General features: G+C 42.0%; 1 protein-coding gene across 1 annotated transcript in view; it reads right to left on the bottom strand.

The window, feature by feature from the left end:
• Positions 1-19,897, bottom strand: part of LOC101624169 (neuron-specific protein family member 2) — a 51,420-nt gene extending 31,523 nt beyond the window's left edge. The window contains exons 1-3 of the mRNA XM_004679235.2: positions 19,722-19,897; positions 18,602-18,752; positions 2,845-2,928 (exon numbers count right to left, since the gene is read on the bottom strand). Of these exons, the coding sequence (XP_004679292.1) occupies positions 2,845-2,928; positions 18,602-18,730 (213 nt within the window). The 5' untranslated portion in view covers positions 18,731-18,752; positions 19,722-19,897. The remainder of the gene's footprint in view (positions 1-2,844; positions 2,929-18,601; positions 18,753-19,721) is intronic.
• Between the last annotated feature and the right edge of the window lie 1,288 nt (positions 19,898-21,185).

The following is a 21,185-nucleotide window of genomic DNA, read 5'->3' as shown; positions in this document are numbered from 1 at the left end:
AACTATACTACAAAGTTATAATAATCAAAACAGATAGTATTGGACTAAAATCACAGGTCAATGGAATAGAGTGAGAATTCAGAAATAAACCCAAATATATAGGGACAGTTTATTTATGGCAATGGCACTAAGGATTTGCAACAAAGAAAGAAAGTCTCTTCAACAATCAGTGTGGGGAAAACTGGATAACTACATGCAAAAGAATGAAACTAGACTGCTAACACCAGTTGCAAAAACTAATTCCAATGGTTAAAGATTTGAATGTAAGACCTGAAACCAGAAAATACATAGAAGAAAGCAGAGCAAGATAAACTCATGAACATGAGCCTTTAAGATGTCTTCTAAAATTCAACTATAATAGCAAGAAAAACAATAAAAATAAACAAATGGAGCTATATATCAAACTAAACTATATATCTTTTTTGTGTAGCACAAGAAAGGGTTTCCACTTGTCTGGACCCTGACCCAGACTCTCATTCTTTGCTTAGCTGACTCACTTCCACCTACCACAGGCAGCTGAGCAGAAAGGTCCAACTCTGCATTAGCTGGCTGGGTGGGGAGTCACATCCCTGCTCTGAGCAGCAGCTCCTCTTTGAAAAAGGGGCAGGGAGCACCTCTATCAGTCTCATGGGACTCTTGAGCATTAACGATGAAAAAAATAGCCACCAAAAGCTACCAAAACAGAAAAAAAAAAAAAGTGACCCAACACCATCACGGATGAGAAAGCCAAAGGTGACATCTTGATAAATTTCTTTCCATGTCAGTTTTGCTCCATAAACTTGTGTTTTTTCATAGCTCCAATTCTAGAAAACATATAATTTTAACCTTTGTTTTTTTACTCAACATTTACTCTGAAACATTTGTCCAAATTAGTGGATGCCTTCATCATCATCATTTCAAAGGATTGCTAAATAAGTTGTTCCATGTAAACCTGGTAACACTCTATTTGGTTAAAAAATAATTCCAGTGTTCTTCTGATGATTAAAACAATACATGTTTGTGTAAAATTTGGAAATCAAAAGAAGATGCAAATAATCCATAGGCCCATTATTCAGAGTTAGTGAAAATACTTTCTGAAAAATTTTGATTCTTAAGAAAATGTTAAAATAGGCCATCCTCTGTATGTGGTCTTATTTACAGACTCATGAGAAAGTTGCTGAAAATCTAACATTGTTTCCAGTACATTGATTTTATAAATAGCTGGCAATCAGCATTCTTGTACATGAATCTGGGCATAATTCCAATCATTCCTGGTGCCAGGAAGATAGGTCATCTTTATTCCCTGACCTGGTGCCCACACATCATGCACCCAGATATACTCACTCTCCCTTTGCACAGCACAGGCGAGGTTCATGTTTTCTGGCCCATGCTGTGCGCCAGCCTCTGAAGTTAAAGCAAAAATTAATAGTGTTCCTGCCCCCAAAGAGGGAGGTTGGTCTCTGGGGAAGACCCACATTCTGGACCATGCAAACAGAAGTACCACATTCACTGCCAGGCTCACATACCCAGTTTTTCTGACATAGATTTAACAGGGAGAAACATGGGGACAGAAAAAGGCCAATTACGTTCATCCACATCCACACTCCAGTTCCCAGAAAACCAACCAAGGGCTACTATCACTTTTAAAGCCCAATTGCAGTTGACACAAAATAGCTATCATTTGACTGTGTGCTTAACATATGTAAGTCCAAGTACTTTGTATAGATTCTATTCTTCACTATTACCTCCACTGATATGAAGTTTGTTGACTTGCTCATGGACACAATGTTGCTAGAAAGTTGAAATAGAGTTCAAACCCAGCCAGCCTGCTCCAATATCCATCCACAGACATTTCTTTTCTGCTTCTATGGCTGATTCTGTCACCTAGGTATCTTTTAGGTCTGCCCACATCTCCCTCCCTACTCACCAATCTTGTCTGAATCAAGATCTTTCTTACTTGGACAACTGCAATAGCCTAAGAATCTCTTCACTTTTCTACTTAGCCATCTACACTCCAAAAAGCATGCTTTTACAAAACCCAAATTAAAACATTTCTTCCCATCCCTACTTTGAAGTCCTTCATAGACGTCTTTCATTCATCTACATAAAAGTCAAATTCCTCCATTGTGCCTACATGCCCTGGGATTGTCTACCTTCTGTCTACTTCTGCCTCACCTCTGTCTGATCCTCACATTACCCCACCCAAAGCCCAACCTAACTTCCTTCATTCCTATTCAGTGTTGGGGCCAACCTCCAGTCTCAGTGCCTTTGCATAAATTATATTCACCTTGAGAGTAAATATTGGAATATAGTTTCCAAAACAACTCCTTTGAGGTTCTCCATTTCATCCTGGCAGGCTAAGCTCCCAGCCTGCAGCTCATCACAGTGAGATATATTTGTCTGTCCTCCTAGAAGCTCCTCCACCAAGAAATAAAAGCTATTGGTTTTTTACCAAACCAGCCATTTGATTTTTACCACTAAGAAGTCAACTTTTCTCTCCCTCTTTCTTTTCTGGTATTTTTGAAACCATCCCCAGGCTAAAATTTGATGTTCTTGGAGGTTCTGATGGAAAGGCAGAGAGATGGGTACAGTAAGAAAAAGAAGAAATGAGACACGTTTGTCAATGATGTAATTTATCCAAACATTCTGGACCAGAAGAGCCCATCAGTGGTTCTCTGGAAATGGAGTTTCTGTTATTTGATTAGATACAGTGACCCAGACAATGTGGCCTCAAGAAATGCTCTAAAAATAGCCAATGTCATTTTCCACTCCCCAATAATACCTTCTCCTTTGGCATGGTTGCCTTGAGCTGGCAGAAACCAGCCTGATCTCTACTTTTATCTATAATCCCATCAAGACACTGACCGTAAATTCGGCGATCTTCGGCACCCGGAATTTCCCTTTGTTCTTCTGTTCAGGCTGATACTCCGTTCTTGTCTTCACAATCACCTGAAATGTTCAACCAGGATTAGCACTGATACTTCAACCACCTTTCTTTTACTTTTCTTTTTATTTTAGCAACTGGAATTTATTATACAGTACATAAAGATTAGAATACAAGGGACCCACCCCTTACACACTCACAAGAAAATAGAAAATTCAAATTACCCATAAAACACTTCCCCATTCTGTGCAGCGGGTTAAAGCACAGCACTGAGAAGCTAAAGCCATTTCCGCATGAGTTCGATCCCCGCCTGCCCCGAAGCAGCTCCACGAGGCGTGGCAGACCTCTCCTGACTCGCCCGCTGCTCCCCTCAGCAGTGTACTTCATCCATCTGCCTGTTCTGCTCCCCACTCTGTCCCTGGTCAATCCTCTCACCCTCCACATCTCTGGCCTGTACCTCAGTTCTGTATGAATAAATAATTAAATCTTAAAAAAAAACAAAACACTTCCCCATTCCAACGGAGATCACCATAGGTGACAACTTGAGTCACACCTTTCCTGACTTTTATACGCATTAGCATATATTTTTCTGTTTGCACAAGCATTTATGTTCTCTTAATGAAGTAGATCCACACTTCATGAATTATAATCTGCTTTTATCAAACAACAAGAATTTTTTATGTCAACATAAAAATCTAAGATTTTACTTTGACTTTTTGACTTCTCTATGTAGAAAAATATTTTATTTCATTTTTAGCATAGTTTTCATATACCATTAATCTAACGAGTCTCTATTGTTGAGCATTTAGGTTCAACAATTTGGGTTAGAGACACAAATTATGATGAACATCCTGTGAATTAACACATATTTTGCACTTACACTTAATTCCAATTGACATGGGGACTTCCACAAAGAAAAATGTAAAGAGCTATTATAGGGACTGCATCATCTTAGTCTCCTGAAATCTGATACTAGGTGGCTAATATCAAGATATGCTGTTAGCCTGCTAAGACATAGATGGAGCACCACCCCACTGTCGGCAAAGTGGAAAAAAAAAAGAAATGCGAAATATTGATTTTATTGATAGAAATATTGATTATATTGATAGATAATCAATAAGTATTGCCTAATATCATAGCAGCATAGAGAAGAGAGAAGACTTGGGACTCCACCTATAAAATACAGTCAATGACCAAAATCACAATATCTGTTTAACAAGACTAGTGTGAGGCTTGAATGAAGTGATAATGGATAGTAGTTCTGGAACACTTTTTATGTACCACAGCTAGTTCATATACTTCAGCTTCTTTATCTACATACCACTAATATTTTCCTGTCCATTTATGTTTTTATTTTCTTTTGTTTCATGGATAGGAAGATAATAGTGATATGTAGAAAAAGCTCAGAGATATTAAACCACTTATCCAAGGTGGCACAGCTAAATGGAAGCATTCTTTTATCCAAGGTCAAGCTTAGTTCTCATTAGAACTTAAATGAACAGAATTTTCACTAAAAACTCCTACCAAGTTCTACTGGAGCCAACAGTCAAGCATATTGACTTGAGCAATAATCCTTCTAAAGAATGTTCTTTAAAGTCTGTGATGCATGTCATTGACTAAAAAAGGAAAGGGTGTGGGGAGAGCTTTTTATAATTGAACATCTACCATGTGGCACTTAAATATGTTGGTTGGGAGGCTCTGGGCTAGAAGCTCAGCTAGAACATCTCTCTATCCCTGACATCTGGAAAACATTTACAAATATAAGTTCTGTTGGGCCCCAACCCCTTTGATGCCCCTACAAACAACAAAAAGAGAACTGACTATTCTAAATGGTAAAATGAGGAGGGGGTTGGGAAGGATAAGGTAAGAAATGGTCTGCTGTTTTAATTTTTTTCTATTTCCCATTCCCATCCCCCAAAGGGGCATTTCCCTGAATCCACATTCTTAAGAATATTCACAAACAGGGGATGATAATTTCAACTTCCACCCTCATGTTGTATATATGCACAGCAGATTCTGGAATGATGTCTTTTTGTTCAATATCATTTCTTATAATCTTGATGAGAAAAAAATGTATAGGAATGTCCAAGGTCATTTGGATTTTCACTAGAACTGTGGTGTCCCCCAGGCCCCAAAGAAATGTACATGGGGCTGCTGGTGCTCATGGGTACCTCGTTTGGCTAGTCAGAGTGAATGTGGGTGATGGGTGATTTGCCCTGAAATGGAAAAGCTTTTTATTCAGGGTGGGGTACCCTCAGCTGTCAGACAGGCTCCTCCTTCTCCTGACCCTGAGCTGGAATAAGTGGGTTAAAAAATTAAATAAGGAATACAAATGATTGTCAAATATCAGCAGTGTTTGGGGTCTTTAATTGGAAATTTGGTGATGTTTTTGTGATGACTGTATTTTAGGTCATTAATTTTCATGTCAATTATACTATAGTAAAACCTGACTTTGTTGAGCTTAAAATCTCAATTTCCAAGAATCTGCCTGTGCCTTCAAGTGAGAACTTCTATATATCCATAGCTATATCTATGTAAGTATGCACATGCATGCATGTTTATGTGATGTGCCCTTGTATCGTGTATGGTTATAAAATAGCTCCGTATCTATTTAGAAGTACAGAGGATTTACTGGTCATTTTACCACATATGTCATAAACTTTGGAGAAATCATTGCCTTTGTCGATGTAAGCTGCACCTTACCCACAGATATTCATGCGCTATGCAGCCTCCTTCCTTAGGAATGTGGGCAAGATTTATGAGCACAATGACATGGTCATTCCCATGATTACTCCCAAGATATCCCATCATTTCCTTACGTCATATAAAATTCTATCAGAGCAGACTGTAGAGAAATTCTTCTTCTGTCCTTGGAAAAGTTAACTTTCATGTCAGAGGGTTGTGCAGCTAGAACCTAAGGACACCTTTGAAGGACCTCACTAAACTGGGGACCTCAGTCCTACAACCACAAGTAATAAAGTTCTGCCAACCACCTAGATGAGGCCAGAAGAGGACTCCAGGCATCAATGGGGGATGCAGCCACTGACATCTTGATTTCAGATTTGTGAGGTCCCCCGCAGAGAATTCAGTCACCTGAGCTTAAACTTCTGACAAAAAGCTGTTAGATGATAATTTTGCATTGTTTGAAGTCACTAAACTTCAAGCAATTTGTTGCACAACAATAGAAAACAAATATGTTTATCACATTGCCATTTCCCTCTCTTGATTTTATCCCTTCATTTCTAGATCCTAGACTAGGCAAGACTAGTCTAATCATCACATCCAATTGTTAAAAAGCATTCGCACCTATGTCCTTCTCTTTGCCCCTCCATTTTTTTTTTAAAGATTTATTTATTTATGCATCCCAGAAGTGGGGTATAGGCCAGAGATGCAGGGGTGAGAGGATTCACTAGAGACAGAGTGGGAAGCAGAACAGAAAGACTGACTCAAATATACTACTGGGAGGAGCAGCAGGCAGGTCAGGAGAGGTTGGCTACTCCATGTGGGTAGCCTCCCTAGCCAGGGATGAAACTCATGCTGTAGTGGCTGCAGATGGCTTCATGTGCTGCACTCCAACCCGTTGTGCTACCAGGGAGGGCCCTGTCCCTCTACTTTTATAAACATCTTCCCCAACACTTCTTAAGTAATGCCAAATGTGCCCATGAAAATTTAAAAGGCCCTATGCCACAGATGACAAGTTGAAATAAGAGACAGAAAAATAATTACTACTTGAATGAGACAATGAATAATCATCATAGACAATATCATTCTCATTGTCATAGTCAACATTTTATGGTTGCTTCTCTAGCATCCATTTCTGTCTTCGATCAAAAGGCTCCATGGTACCCCCTTTGGGAACTCACCCTTGCCTCGTAGTGTGGCAGTACATTGTGGCAGCAATGACTGAGATGGCCCCTCATCATGAAGGTAATCAGGGCATCCTGCCCACTGATAACAAAATTTGATCATCTCAGAGATGGGCAGGTTTCCCAATTGGATCGATTAGACTGGTGGCAAGATTGAATAGGCGCGTGGGGAAAGAAGCTTACTTGTTCTTTTGGTGTCCCCCAAAACAGTGCTCTTTCTCTGAGTGGTGTAGTGAGGACTTGAGTTCTTGAAGGGCTTTGATAGTTGTTGGAACAATAAGAGGAAGCAGGATAGGACAAAGTTCTCACACAAATGACAGTAGATCCCAGAGGACCCCAAGAAAGGGAGATGGACCCTGATGACAACCTGCCCTCTGGATCAGGCCTTGCCTGAAGCTGGGAAATTATCAGTATAAATATATATTCTTTGAATCTTAATTCAATTGAGTTGGATTTTCTGTTGCCGAGGCAAAAAAAAAAAAAAAAAAAGAATATTCTATCTGAAATAAATGCATTCCCAGAAAAAATGAACTGAAAAGCTATTCAGATTCAGGAAGATGGCCAACTACTAAGTAAGCATAAAAAAATCTATAGATTTTCTTGGCACCAGCAAAACTATCACCTCAAAATATAATGGATTCACAAAAGATAGATACAAAAAAATGTTCATAGTTACTTTTCCACAATAGCCCAAAAACTGAGAACAACTTAATATCCATCAATGGAAGAATGGATAACTTGTGGTTTATCCATAAAGCAGATTGATGCCCAGAAATACGTGACACACACACACACACACACACACACACAAATCTCAGACATTACACTAAATTTTAAAAATGTACAAAAATGTTTTTATATGTCTTGTGATTTCATTTCTATCAAATTCAAGAAATATAGAATATTTGTAATATTTATATACCTGTGTGATAAATGTACATATCATTAATCTATATAATTTAATTACATGTAATATTCATTTCAAAAATATTCTACTTGCCAGTTTCAGTAATGGAAGAATAGAGTTCAGGCAAAAATGTGATCATAGCCCTCCTTCACATACATGGCCTGCTTTGCCCTGAACCCTGACAAGATTACACATAAACCCTTTCTGATAAGAACAGTTCTGACTTCAGAGCCTGACTGATTTCCCAGAAGCAAATTCAGACACTGAGCAAAGGGCAGATGGGTACCTAACACCATGCTGGTCCTCACCCTTCTGCTTGTCTCTCTTGTTAAGCCACATTTTCCCAAAAGCAACCCAGAATGCCTCAGAAATACTTTACCTTTATGCCTCAGCAAGGGTTGACACACAAGAGAGACCCACCAAAAGCATGTCTTTGTCCATGTGGGCCAAGTGGATAGTCCGCTGGCCTCATCTTTTTTCACTACTCAGCAAGCTGAGTTCTCTCCCTTCTCCTTGAAACTCTCTCCCACCCTGGTGCCTGTGGGCTTCCCCTTCGTCTCCTACTGACCTGCCCTCCTCAATTTTCCTTCTGGCCCCTGCTCTTCTGTTTGACCTCTCAATGTTAGGATTGCCCAGGGCGAGGTCCTTCTACAAGTCCTCTCTGGGTGTTCTCACCCCATCATTGCCAATCTTGGCTTTCCCCTCATAGTTCTCAAATTTGTATCTCTAAACGGGGCCTCACTCAGCACTCTTCTCACCCTCTGGAACATCTTCTCTTGGCTGCACCCACCTACATATATAATATCACATCAGTGTTTTCAGCTTCCCTGACCTGCCTCTTCCCACATTGCCCTCAACATTGTCTTCCCTATAAAATCCCCAGCTCAGTGGAAAAGTCATGCTTAGTGAGATAAGCCAAAAAGAGAAAGAGAAATACCAGATGGTTTCACTCATAGCAGGAGTATAATGGACCAGGCGAGAAAATAACAAAAATAATGAACAACCATATACCAGAGACATTTTGTGGGGGTGGAGTGGGGAATGGGATCAAAAACGGGGCAGGGGGGGGGGAAGGGAGGGAAATGCACGGGACTATGGTAGTGGCACACGGGTGATTTGGTGATGGGAAACCCGCGGGGGTTACAATCGAGATGGAAAAAAAAATGTGCAAAATGATGTAAAAATAAACTTTTGTAATAATTAAAAAAAAAAAATCCCCAGCTCAGAACACATTAGCATTGTCCCTACCACTGTTTATATCAAATCACATCTGGGATTCTCCCTTGGTCCCTTCCTTCCCTCCACTCCCAAACCTGCTGCAGCACCAGCTCCTGCTTCCTCAAAAAATTTCTCTGTATCAACCCACATGAGCCACTGCCCTGGCCTGGAGCCTCATCATCATCTCTTCATGAAAGTGTGTTGATTGATTGCCTCATTTGCACTCTTGCCTCCCCACATCCAGGGAAAAGTGCTTTGCAGATCACTGGTGCAGTATATGCCAGCAAACATTCAGAAGTCACCCACAAGGCTAGAGCTTGGGTAACCATAGAAGTTGTATTTAGTGTTCTTTGGACAGGCAGGTGAAGGGAGGGGTGAATACAGTGTCTCTGAGTGACTTGAAGATGCGCTTGAAGGCAGTGAGGTGCTGAGGAGGAAGACACACTAACGAGTGACTTCTCCCATCAAGGAGAAGCCCCTGGCTATCCTGAAGCAGTCTGGGTAAGAAGCAGAAAGCAGGCAGACCAGCCTCCATTGTGACCGCAGCTGGCCAGCTGCTGGACTTGTCAGGGAGCTGGGGCGCTGTTCCTGTGGAAGCAGCAGAAATACCACCCTTCTGTAAAAGAAGATACAGTAACAGTCGCTTTTTGAAAGCTATGAAGGGGAAAGCATAAGAAACGTTAGCCAAACATGATTAATTGTACCTTGGAGGAATCAGCTTGTATAAGCAAAGAAAGAGAAAATAAATTTTCAAAGAAATGTTCTGTCCTCTGCAGTTGGAAAAAAAAATGGAGCAAAACAGAGGCCTGTGCACCTTGATTAATAACAGAAATAGGGGGAAAGACAGAGAAAGAAGGGGGGAAACCCTATTCTTTTCATTATTCAAAGTGGGTTTAACAGATATTTGGAAAAGATGAAACTCCAGATTTTCAAATATCATTGTAAATCTGTACAAAGAAGTAAATTTGCTTTCTTTTTATATGTGTGTATCAGTCCCCATTGTCCTGTCAGAGGCAGATATGAAGAACATAATTTAACATAATTGGCATTGGGAAAACGGGATAAATTATTCATCCCAAAAGGACCCCTCATCAGGATATATTTCCCCCTCACCGGCAAGGCCAGATAATACATGGCGGTTCAGATGGTGCAAAGTACAGATCATGAAAATTTAAAATACTACTTCCCAGGATTATCAATAATGAAGAGGTTCCCACATGGAGAGGCCCCAGGATTGGCAGGAGCAATAAATAAAAGCACAGAAGTGCTGACAAGGAGCAAGATTGTATTTTTATGAGCTGGGGTTGCACAGACCAAAAATAGATCTAAGCTGGACCCTTCAGTTCATTCCTGCAGCCAAGAGACATTGGAAGCTGGACAGCATGCAAGCGCCTGGCAGGCGGGCAGGCATCTGCCGCTGCTGCTGCTGCTGCTGTGTGTCGCACTCCGGGGCCCTGCTGATGTATAATTCTCGAATTCTCCTTACAATATCCTCTCCAAAAATCATCATTATTCCCATTTTTCAGTTGAGGGCACTTAACCTCAACAAGTCCAACCACTCGCCTCTCTCTGGTAAGTGTTCAGGTCACCTTGCTCTTTACTATCTATCAGGGTTATTTTTTTTTGGGGGGGGGAGTAGGGTGTATCCAATATGCACCTGGAACTGTGCCAAAAGCTTTACATCTTTATCTCAGCACTCCCTCTCTTTCAGTCTGAGAAAGGAGTGATTATCCCATGATATAAATGACGAAGCTAAGTGTGGGAAACAGAAATGACCTCACTATCCTACATAGTCACTAAGATGTGGGGTGAAGGCTTGAACCCCAGCCTCTGATACATACCCAATGCAACCCACTAGTAGTAGGTCACCATTCAGGGCTCATCACACCCAAACTTTGACCCCATGGCACCTACATAACATGGGCCTCTTGAGTGCCATTGAATAGATGGACACAACAATGAATCCTGTCTCTAAAGAAACAAAGTGAAGTTGCCTCTCCCCTGCTCACCTGACACTACAACTTAGGGACAGCTTGGGTCCTTCAACTGTGTATTGAGCCCAGTGGGTGTTAGTGGCCATGTTGTCCAACCCTGTCCATTCACAGATGGGAGATGGAAGCCCAGAGAGAGAGTCACACAGCAAGGCAAGGTCAGAAGCAGGATTCTAGCATGAGTGAGCACCAAGAACGGTGCTTTTTTTATTTTTAAAGATTGATTGATTGATTTATACAGAACAGGAGTACAGGCCAGACATGAGAGGGGTAGAGAGAAGATTCACCAGAGTGGGGAGTTAGAGTGGGGAGGCAGATTAACAAAATACACTGTTGAAGGGAGCAGAGGGCAAGAAAGGAGAGGTCTGTTGCGCCACATGGGTCACATCCAGGGCCAGAGTTTGAACTCACACCAAGAAGCTGTGGCTAGCTTTGCAGTGCTGTTCTTTAACCATTATATCACCAGAGAGGGCCTGAGAATGGTGCTTTTAATGTAAGGTTATGTCTATTTTCTTGTCCCTTTGCTTACTCCAAGACAGAATGGAGCCGTTACCTTGTTTACTCCGAGACAAAGGGGTCCCACCACCCCTCTGGTCCAGAGGCCAAGCCCTCATCACTGCTCACCTCCCCTGGAAGCCTGGGCCAGACTTTGAGCCCTCTTGATGCAACAATCCTGATTCTGTGATCCAGCTGATGACATTGTTAACAATAGCAGCCTTGTAATAAGCATCTTGAGTCAGGTGCTATGATAAGCATTCGACATGCATGTTCTCATTTTACCCATAAAACAATTCCTAGAGGACGATATTATTGTCCTCAGGAAGGAATGGGAGCATCAGAATGGTTGATAAACTTGCCCACTGTCACACATCTCATAGGTGGTGGATTTGGGATTCGAGTGGAAGCTGCCCTGTTAGCGTGCCTCCAGCCACATGTGGGCACACTGTCTCATCACAGTGGGCTCTCCAGGTATACATGTATGTGAGCAAGTCGCTGCAGCTCTCCAAGGCTGCTTCAGCCTCGTGAGATGGGGGTGATTTTTTTCAAAAAACAGAAAATACTCAGGGTAACAAAACAAAGTATGGAAATTACAAGATTAAAGACTTCAAATTGGCCCTACCCACCTTAAACACCTGAAGGCTTCTGGTGTGTCTTTCCAAAACTGTTCTATGAATTAAAAGAATAAAACACAACCCTGTTTCCATAATTGGTGCCATTCCACACGAGGCTTTTTAAAGGAAAAAGCAGTGATGCAGCTGCTGCCTCTCCCGCATTAGCACAAACCAGCCTGCCTCACTCTCAAAATCATCGCTTAATACTTCACATCTGTGCTCCAGGGTCTATTCAACCCAAACTCACAGAATATGCCCATTGTTCCCAGTGTGCGCTTCCCATAGACATAGGCCTTTGCATGCTTGAAAACATGCACCCATAGAATTCTTAGTAGGCGGACTGACAGCAGGCACATGATATAGACATTTGTAAATTTTACCTAGAGCGCCTACATATGCTCCGAGAAACAGAATCAATTGTTAGGATCAAGACAGCACTGGGGAAGGTCTGCATCCCACCACTGTTAGCAGTGCTGGTGTTATCAGATCAGATATTTGCTTTTTTTTTTTTTTCCTTTCTTTTCTTTTCTTTTTTTTTGGTCAGTGCCTACCTTTAGTTTAAAATTATGTTTTCAATGCTCAAAAATATAATTTAATGCCCTTCATGGCCATTTTATGTCCATTTGCTGAAATTGCTTACTCAAGAGTTTTTACCCCAATTCAGAGTGATTTCTATGACCTGTGTCTTGAGAGTCTCTGAAGAGCAGTACAAGGGGCTGCCATGGACCTGGCGCCTGCAGAGATGGGGATAGCTGCTGTTCTCTGGGGACAGGCTGGTAGTTCTGATTCAGGGTGTTAGGGAGAAGAAACCAGCAGAGCCTCAAGGGAGGCCAAGAAGATGAAGGTCTCAGGGACCGGAGCAGAGTGGTGTCTTCCTTGCCCAACATCCTCCCATGCCCACCCCACCCAGCCGCTCACCCCCACCCTTGAGGCCCTGTGCTGCTCAGCTGGCTGCACTTTAGCAGTTTCTCCCAGAAATTCTGCCTTCAGGAGCCATATTCTGGAGGTCCAGTGAAAGAAAGGAAGTTACACCCTTGGGCCCTGCTGTGCCATTAGATGACTTCTCATGACCTTCTCTCACAGTCACCCTGTCTGGTAGATATATTGCTTGCTTTTCAGCTGGATAAAAGCTAAAGCCCAGAATTTTAAATAATTACCTAAATAGACACAATAAACAAGTAGCCTAGCTGAGACTTGAATCCAGGCTGCTGGTTCTACAAAGTGCCATGATCTACCGCGCAAAACTTGGAAGTTCCAAGCACCAGTAATAGACCTGCTGATGCCTCAAGTTCCCTAGCAGGTGAGTCAGCCCCCTCAGGGTGTGTAAGGGCTTAGTAATCAGTGGGGACATTTACCCAGAGCCTGGCCACTCTCCCACCAAGTATACAATTCACCTGGAGCTTTGCCAAGGTGGGGCTGTGCCTCTCTGTGGTCCTGCCACCCCTGAGTTGGCATCTCCCAACCCACCTGCATGCAGAACTTGGCTGCACTGTTTCCTGCTTGTTTCTTTGCTGAGACTGCTTCTGCATCTGTCAAGTGAGAGTGATGGTAGCAACCTCACAGAGGAGCACCTGTGGGCTCTATACTCTTGTGGTCACTTAGATAAATCAAAGGCAGCAAGGTGCCGTGTCCTGGAATTTGATACCGGAGGGCTGATGCTCCTTTTTCTCCAGAGCACACTCCCATCACCTGGGGAAAGCCACCCAATGACTACATTAAAGTCTAATCTCCCCAAGTCAAGTGGAGAAATGAATGTGGTTTAAACAAAGCAGGGCAGGTGTTCCTCTTTCAGAAAGCATTGCCCACTGCCTGCTGCATGCCAGGATCAACACTCCAGAGAAGAGACAGAGCCAGGGCCCTTAAGCCTGTGTGCAAATCTCCTCAGTGCCAACTGGCACCATGCTTGCATAAAACCACCTTCTCCCCACTCTACTGCCACCACCTTGGCCCATCACTGCTCTCTGCTTCATGCACATGGTGAAAACACAGGTTCTCCCTCATCTCCTGTTTTCCACTCTTTTCTGCTCTTTCACTATTCATGGTGGCATTGCTACAGGAAAGGCAGCACCTCTGGTGCTACAAGGAGGACATATTAGAAGGAGAAAAGAGACCATAATACCCTACAGGAGTCCCTCATCCCTAGGGTGGCCCACAAGGAAGCATCCCAAAATAGAAATCTGATCTCATTATTCCCATTTTAAGCCCCTTCAATAAAGACAGCAAATCTCATAACTGGCATCCAGCTCACCACATCTCCCAAGTCTCTGCCCCCATGTGCCTCAGTGTGCTAACCCACACAGCCTCCTCTAGCAGCCTTGAGGCCTGTCCACAGGCTGTCCTTCTGCTTGCTACTTCACGAGACTACTGTGAACACTCCTCCAGAGTGCCTTCCTCAGAAGAACCACCTCTGAACATCCTGACATCAGATTTAAGTCCCCCTGAGCCTTGCCTCTCTAACATTCCAGAAACTTATTCTGCTCTTAAAATCCTTCTCAAATCTGTATTTTTATGCACTTTTGTGTGAAGACTTGTTTCAAGTTTCTCATCCCCTTGGACTAGAATTTCCATGAATGAGGTAGTGGCCATGCCTTGCCTATCTTTTCATAGTCTTACATGTATACCCCAGCACAGTTCCAGCACATAAAGGGTACATAACAAAATTTGATGGATAGGTAGATGGATACCCTCTAGGAATGACTGAAAGGGGTTTCCATGGGAGAAGGACCTGGCCACACTCGAGGGACAGTACCCCAAGTGCAACATGGAAGACTGATGGAGAGAAGAGATGGGCGACCATGTCACTATATCTTCTTTTGACATTCCCTCCAGCACCTGGCAAGGGGAGAGTGCTGAAGACCATGATAAGCTTTAGGGGAATCACCCCCAAGTCACCCCCAAGTCTTTTATGATCTTCAGATCATAAAAGAGATCTCAAGGAGCAACTGTAGCCAGTAATGAAGGAATCTAGCATTTGAAGCACTTCCCTGGGGCAGGAGATACCACAGTGCAGAGGAAAAATTGGGGTGTCAGGTACACCAGGGTTCCATCTCAGCTCTTACCACTCTGTAAAACATGGGCAACTCAGGTCATTGACCAATCTCGGTTTCTCTTTTAGTCAAATGGGTGCATGAATCCCCAGCTCACACAGATGTTAGGAAGATTAGCTCAAAGGACCGATATGCATGCCCTCCACAGCCCCAAAGCAAGGATGTTAGACATGTCCAGCCTTCCCATTTAACTTCCAAAAAAAAAAAAAAAAAAACCTTGCCTGAAACTTGTATTCTACAGCAAAGAGTATTTAGTGAATAAGCTAAACATGACTGCCAACTTCACTTTAGTTTACATTTTCAAGAAGGATAAATAGTGACCTAATGTTGGGGTCAAATGCACTCTTTCTGGTAAACATTTGACCTTCATATAAATACCATCTGACTGGTACCTAGTCAAAGAGCTGATAACAGTGTCAGGAATCACTTTATCTTCTCCATCACCCTGTGAGATGAATCCCAATAAGATTATCCTCCCTGTACACATCAGGAGATCAAGGCCAAGGAAGTTTAAGAAACTCATTTCAAGTGATCAGCCAAGATGACTAGTGGAAAGGCTGGCAGAGATGAGATGCCATCCACAGAGGTGACTTCAGACTCCATGCTGGTCACTAAGTATTTAGAGGACCCATTTGGCTTTGTAAGTGGAATTTGCTTTTAACACAGCTTCTCTAATATCAAGGGAGGAAAAAAAAAAACTTATTTACTTTTGCAAATATCATATCATCTAAAACCAACACAAAAAAAGTGCAAACATAACTTATCATTCAGAGAAGAGTAGTCAGAGGCCTCAGGGAAGAGAAACAATTCACAAAAGTTGCACTGTGAGTTTGAGCTGCAGACCAGTCTGTGAGCTCTTGGACTAGCTGCCTCCTTATGCCTACTGTGGAGGAAGACTCTGGATTCTACATCTGGGGTGCTTACCAACTATATACTTTGGGAAGTTACTTTAAAGCTCAGGACCTTAGTTTTATTATCCTTAAAAATTGGATTACTGTAGCAATTTCTTTGTCAAGTCCTATTTACTATTAAAAGAATAGTGTGGGCCCTCCCTGGTGGTGCAGCGGGTTAAAGCCCAGCACTGAGAAGCTACAGCCACTTCCGCATGAGTTCGATTCCCGCCTGCCCCGGAGGAGATCCACATGGCGTAGCAGACCTCTCCTGACACACCCGCTGCTCCCCTCAGCAGTGTACTTCGTCGATCTGCCTGTTCTGCTCCCCATTCTGTCTCTAGTGAAGCCTCTTGCCGCCCCTGCACCTCTGGCCTGTACCCCAGCTCTGTATGCATAAATAAATCTTAAAAAAAAAAAAAAAAGAATAGTGTGTGTACTTGCATAAAGTATAAAACAGCCTGGAAATTGTGGAAATTCTAGGATAATGTTTCAGTCTCAGCACTATTGACAGTGCATCTATCACGAAGAAGCATTTGAAGAATTATCATTTATTATTCTCTGTTAGTTTTGTACAGGCACTTTCCATAGGAAACCACACTTAACTTTATTCTGACTGTTGCAAGGTAGATATGATCCTTGCATATCACGAGGAGTAGCTGAGGTAGAAAGACTGTCGTGAACAACAGAGGAGACTGAGGTACCTTTTGGGGAGGCGACTCTGTAGGGATTAGTATCTTTTGGGGTGCACTAGTTTCCTCTTTTATGCATACAGGACCTATTGTATCTATTAACTTTGGGGCAGATTTAGTTCCTCGACTGATTGACCTGTAATTACCAGGCCTGTCCCCATCTCAAGGTGAAAATAATGTCCTCAGAGAAAAGGTGGGAGGAGGAATGTGGGACAGGAGTCATGGACTCTCTGTGTGATGTGCTGATATGTGTAAGGTTTGGGAAAAAAGTGACCTCATCACAGCACTTTTCTTTGCACACTTCTCAGGAACAAGCAAATCTTTGAGGCTGAAGTTATTGGCTGAAGGGTAGATTCTTTCTGAAACTTCACAAGCCTTAAAATAATACTCTACATTCCACCCCCCCCCAAAAAAAAATTTCCATTCTATCTGGGTTGAGATTCCAGCACTGCCATTTATTCCTCCTGTGAATTTGGATAATGAACCTTCACCTATTGACCTACATATGTGTGTGCATAAAGCTGGTCCTTAACTTTGGATGCATACAGGGGTTACTTGTGGAGATTTCTTTAATATTGGCACCTGAGTCTCACCCTCAGAAATTCTGCCATAATTAATTGAGAACATGGCCTAGATATCAGTATTTTTTAACTCTCCAGGTGATTTTCACATGCAGTCAAAAACTGAAAACCTCTAATACACATGTAGCATATACCCAATTAATACTATGTTAATTGCTCACTCAAATTTTATTTTTAAAGGACTCTTCAGTTTCTCAGGATGGCACAGAGATTCTTTATTCCTGCCACCCCATGCACATTCTCATCTTGACAACCTCTGCACTTTCAAAACAGTTCACTCAACCCCCAGCCAATCAGCCAGGCCCTTATCTAGCTTTAGTTCCCCTTCTGTTCATTGGACAGAGCCAATTGGTTAAAACACACAATGCCCTCCCGGAGATGCCAATGAGAAAACCAAAGAGATGGAATGATCCATTGTTCATACTTCAGCCAGGGAACGCCATTATTTGCCTCCAAATCTATCTCATACTGTATACAAAAGCTCACACAATAAGGCCACAAGTTCTCTCAGATGGATCTTAAGCAGTAATGTTTCTCCTACCCATGTCTCTAGGACAACCCCCACCACACACACACATACAGACACACACACAAAGACACACACACACACACAAACACACCTTGGATAAATGCTCACCTCTATTCTTCATGGACTACTCCCATGTCAGGAGATGTGCCATCAGCCAGTCACTCATTTCTAGCCACGCCTCCCCCAAAGACAATCTACTCCAGTCATGCTATTTCCCAAAAGCTCTCCATGATTTACATATGAGTGGCCTTTGCTTTACATGCCTTCTTCTTCCATTATTTGTCTGAAAGATTTTTATTCACCTTAAAAAAGCAAACTCAACTGTTTTCCTTCATAGCTTACCTAGTCAGCTCTTCAATCCCCTCCCCACACCAATAGAGCTTATATTCCAACCCTGTGCTCTCAATTTTTGAACACTCAGGTCTAGCATATACCATGGTGCACTATATTGATGTAAATGTTACACTGGATAGGCATTTTGTAATTTGTCTTTTCATGACCAACTTCTAGGGACAAGAACTTAGCAGGTGCAAACTAAATGCTTGTTGGACTGCATCCAATTTTCAGATGCAGATCTTTAACAGTCAATTTTTGAAACAACTCCCTAAAATAATCAAAATGGACTTTGTCACTATCTGGCAGCTTATTAGTATTCATCAGCTATAAAACTTTAAAAAGGAGAAATTAATTTTCTTGCTCATGTATGTATATGTGACCAAAAAATGAATAAACACTTACCATAAATCTGAAATAACACAAGAGAGGAAATGTCTCTGGAAAGAATAATTACATTTTACAAGAAAGAAACATTTGTCTGGGGGTGGGAATGAAAGGGTTTGGGAGAGATGGCATTTTTGCTGCTTTATTTCCTGAGATGGGGGGACTGATGAGAACACCTGCTTTACCTTTTCCGGAGCAGGCAGCTGTAAGTGATTAACCTCCAAGGGAGTGATGAGAGGGACGGTCTGGAAGCCATCCTCAACCGAAGGTGGCTTGGTTCCCTTCTCGCTGGGGTTACTGTTCAGCTTCACCATCCTTACGCCTTTCTTTCCAGACCTAAGGCAAGCAGTGGGATTCTAGTTACAGTAGGAGGTAAGACAAGGAACTAGAGAGCTGACAACAAGGAAAATAACACTGTCCTCAATATCTACACTCAGACAGTTTTCAATATAAAGAGCAGTCATAGATCTTCCACTAGATTTCCTTCTATGATTCCCATTATCCAGTAAAACTTACTTAATCATCAAAATGTACCACCTGCCCACAGGATCCAACAGTCCTCAAATTTGGGAAAATCCCAGATTTATGCACACACACACACAATACAAGCTTAAAGAATCCAAGGCACTAGAGCTAATGTGGTCATATAATCTCATGAAAATCCTTATTCTCAGTGCAAATTAAATTCTATTATTCTGGGTCACCCTGCAGTATGATAAATTTCACCTTACCACCCTGGTTGCTATTTGTTATATTGTTTTCTCTTTATTAATCTCCCTAAAACACAATAAAATATTCAATGTCTGTATGTGTAATGTATCCTTTTACATGATACATAGATTGTACAGGAGATGCTAAAACAAACAAACAAAAAAAAGACTGGTTGCAACCCAGTCTTATTATTCAACTGTGGAAATGCCTCCATTTCCTCAATATCAAAGGGATATAGATATAGATATATATAAGAATCTATATCTACATAGATATAGATATATATAAAACGTGTGTGTTTGTGTGTGTGTGTGTGTGTGAGTGTATATATTTTTTTTCCATGGAAAGTTAGCAACCCCCATATTGTAAGACTGCCAACTAAATAAACAAATCACATCTATTCCTCTCCAGCTCCCTTGGAGTCAAACAGTGCTCCCACCCCACCCCCAGAAGCCCAGCACAACTGAATTTCTCTTGTCAATCCGGCTGATAGAACATTATTAGACAAAATAGGGCTGTTGTGGGGGTGAAAGAGATGGCAAAAGGTTGGAGGATATAGGGGAGTTGCTATAGCAAAAACAAATGCCTACTTACTGTGCAGCACTCTTGGGGGTCAGAGCAGATTCAAGCCAATTTGAAGAGGAGGAGGACAGCCAGGAGTCCTCCCTCCTCAGCCCGAGCTTGTGGTGCTGAAAGGACAGCGCCTTGCGTGTATCTGGATTGGGAGCTTCTGCGAGCGAGGAGAGCAAGCAAGGAAGAGCTCCTGGCAGCTGCCTGCCTGTTCGCTCGCTCACTCGCGCCCCCTCCCACCGGGAAACGGGCTCCCACACCATCTGTCATCTGGCACCACCTGCTGTTTCTCATGCATGGCCACAACCATGGCATGGGACAAAATGGTTTCAAGAAAGTAAGAGGGATTCTGGCCAAAAAAATAAAAGAAAGAAAAACAAAAATGCCATGTAGCAAGCAATCCTCCAACCTTTAGAAAACCTGGAAAAAGAGGACATTTTCATGAAAAGGGACCACATCCTAAAATCTTCCAGGATAATATTATGAACGATATGTTCACAGGACCTCCACTTTACTATAAAGAAAGAAGGGAAACTAATAATAAATATTAGTTTAATGAACACTTTACCAGAACTTGGCAGACTGTTTCCCTGATTTGCAAAATGTGATTTCTAATAGTACCTAAAGGATGGAGTTAGTGTCAGTATGACTGCATGGTGGGAAGTGTTTAGCTCAGAGCAGGACATATGACAAGCTCTGTGTAAACATAAGCTACAGTTCTCACAATGTTACTACGATCATGCATACATCAGTTAAGGTCAGAGTGCTGGTACAGAGCCAGGAACTGGAATTCGAACCCTGGCCCATTACCACCAAAATCTGTCTTTAGTCCACAATATTGTATGATTTCCAGGTTAAAGTCTAGAATCAAGATTGTAGGGATCTTGGACAGGATCCTTACCCATTCCCCGCTGGTAGTTTCTATTCTCAGTTAGATTTCTAGGGTTTGATTCAGTTTAATTTGTTCATATTTCATTTCTCTATTTTCCATATAAGTGAAACCATCTCTTTCTGACTTATTTTGCTTAATACTTTCCCTCTAGTTTCATCCATGTTGTTGCAAACGGCAAGTTTCTTCTTTCTATAATTGAATAGTATTCCATTGTGTATACATGCCACAATGTCATTTCCATTACCCTGTCATTGAGCAGTTGGGTTTTTTCCATGTCTTAGATATTGTAAATAATATTGCAATGAACACAGGAATGCATATGTCTCTTCAAATTAATGTTTTTACATTCTTCAGACAGATACCTAGGAGTGGAATTGTTGAGTTGTATGATAGATCTATTTATTATATTTGGAGAAAACTCCATATGGCTTTTCATAGGGACTAATCCAGTCTATATTCTCACAGTGTACAAAAGTTCCTTGTTCTCCACATGCTTGCTTACTTGTTGTTTCTGGCCTTTATTGGTGTGTGCCATTCTTACAGATATGGGATGGTATCTCACTGTTGTTTTAGTATTCACTTCCCTGAAGATAAGT

Source organism: Condylura cristata, unplaced genomic scaffold (assembly GCF_000260355.1).
Source record: "Condylura cristata isolate star-nosed mole 26May11 unplaced genomic scaffold, ConCri1.0 scaffold00008, whole genome shotgun sequence".
Taxonomy (NCBI): domain Eukaryota; kingdom Metazoa; phylum Chordata; class Mammalia; order Eulipotyphla; family Talpidae; genus Condylura; species Condylura cristata.
This window is presented reverse-complemented; position numbering and strand designations above follow the sequence as displayed.